Consider the following 264-nt stretch of genomic DNA (forward strand, 5'->3'; position numbering starts at 1 on the left):
CGGACAGGCGAAGCGGAACAGACCCTGACGACTCGGGGACACTAAGGGACAGAGTTGACTGTCCCAAAGGCTGGGAAAAAGCTCACGAAACTGATAATTTTCCAATACCTGACGATATTGGACACCGAATTTCTGTTGGACGACGACAGATTTGTATGGATAAAGAGGCACGTGCTTAGGGGCGAGGGGGGTGGGGGGAGTCAGCTTGTTGCTCTCGTGAAAAGGGAAGTGCCAGAGAGGGTCTTTATCTCTGGAGCGGAGCTT

At 52.7% G+C, this 264-nt stretch overlaps 1 protein-coding gene across 1 annotated transcript in view; it reads right to left on the reverse strand.

Annotated features, from left to right (window-relative positions):
- Positions 1-264, reverse strand: part of LOC119585968 — a 12,677-nt gene that overhangs the window by 5,373 nt on the left and 7,040 nt on the right. Inside the window, exon 4 of the mRNA XM_037934682.1 lies at positions 24-70. Within this exon, the coding sequence (XP_037790610.1) occupies positions 24-70 (47 nt within the window). The remainder of the gene's footprint in view (positions 1-23; positions 71-264) is intronic.

The sequence above is a fragment of the Penaeus monodon genome, chromosome 20 (assembly GCF_015228065.2).
Source record: "Penaeus monodon isolate SGIC_2016 chromosome 20, NSTDA_Pmon_1, whole genome shotgun sequence".
Lineage (NCBI taxonomy): Eukaryota > Metazoa > Arthropoda > Malacostraca > Decapoda > Penaeidae > Penaeus > Penaeus monodon.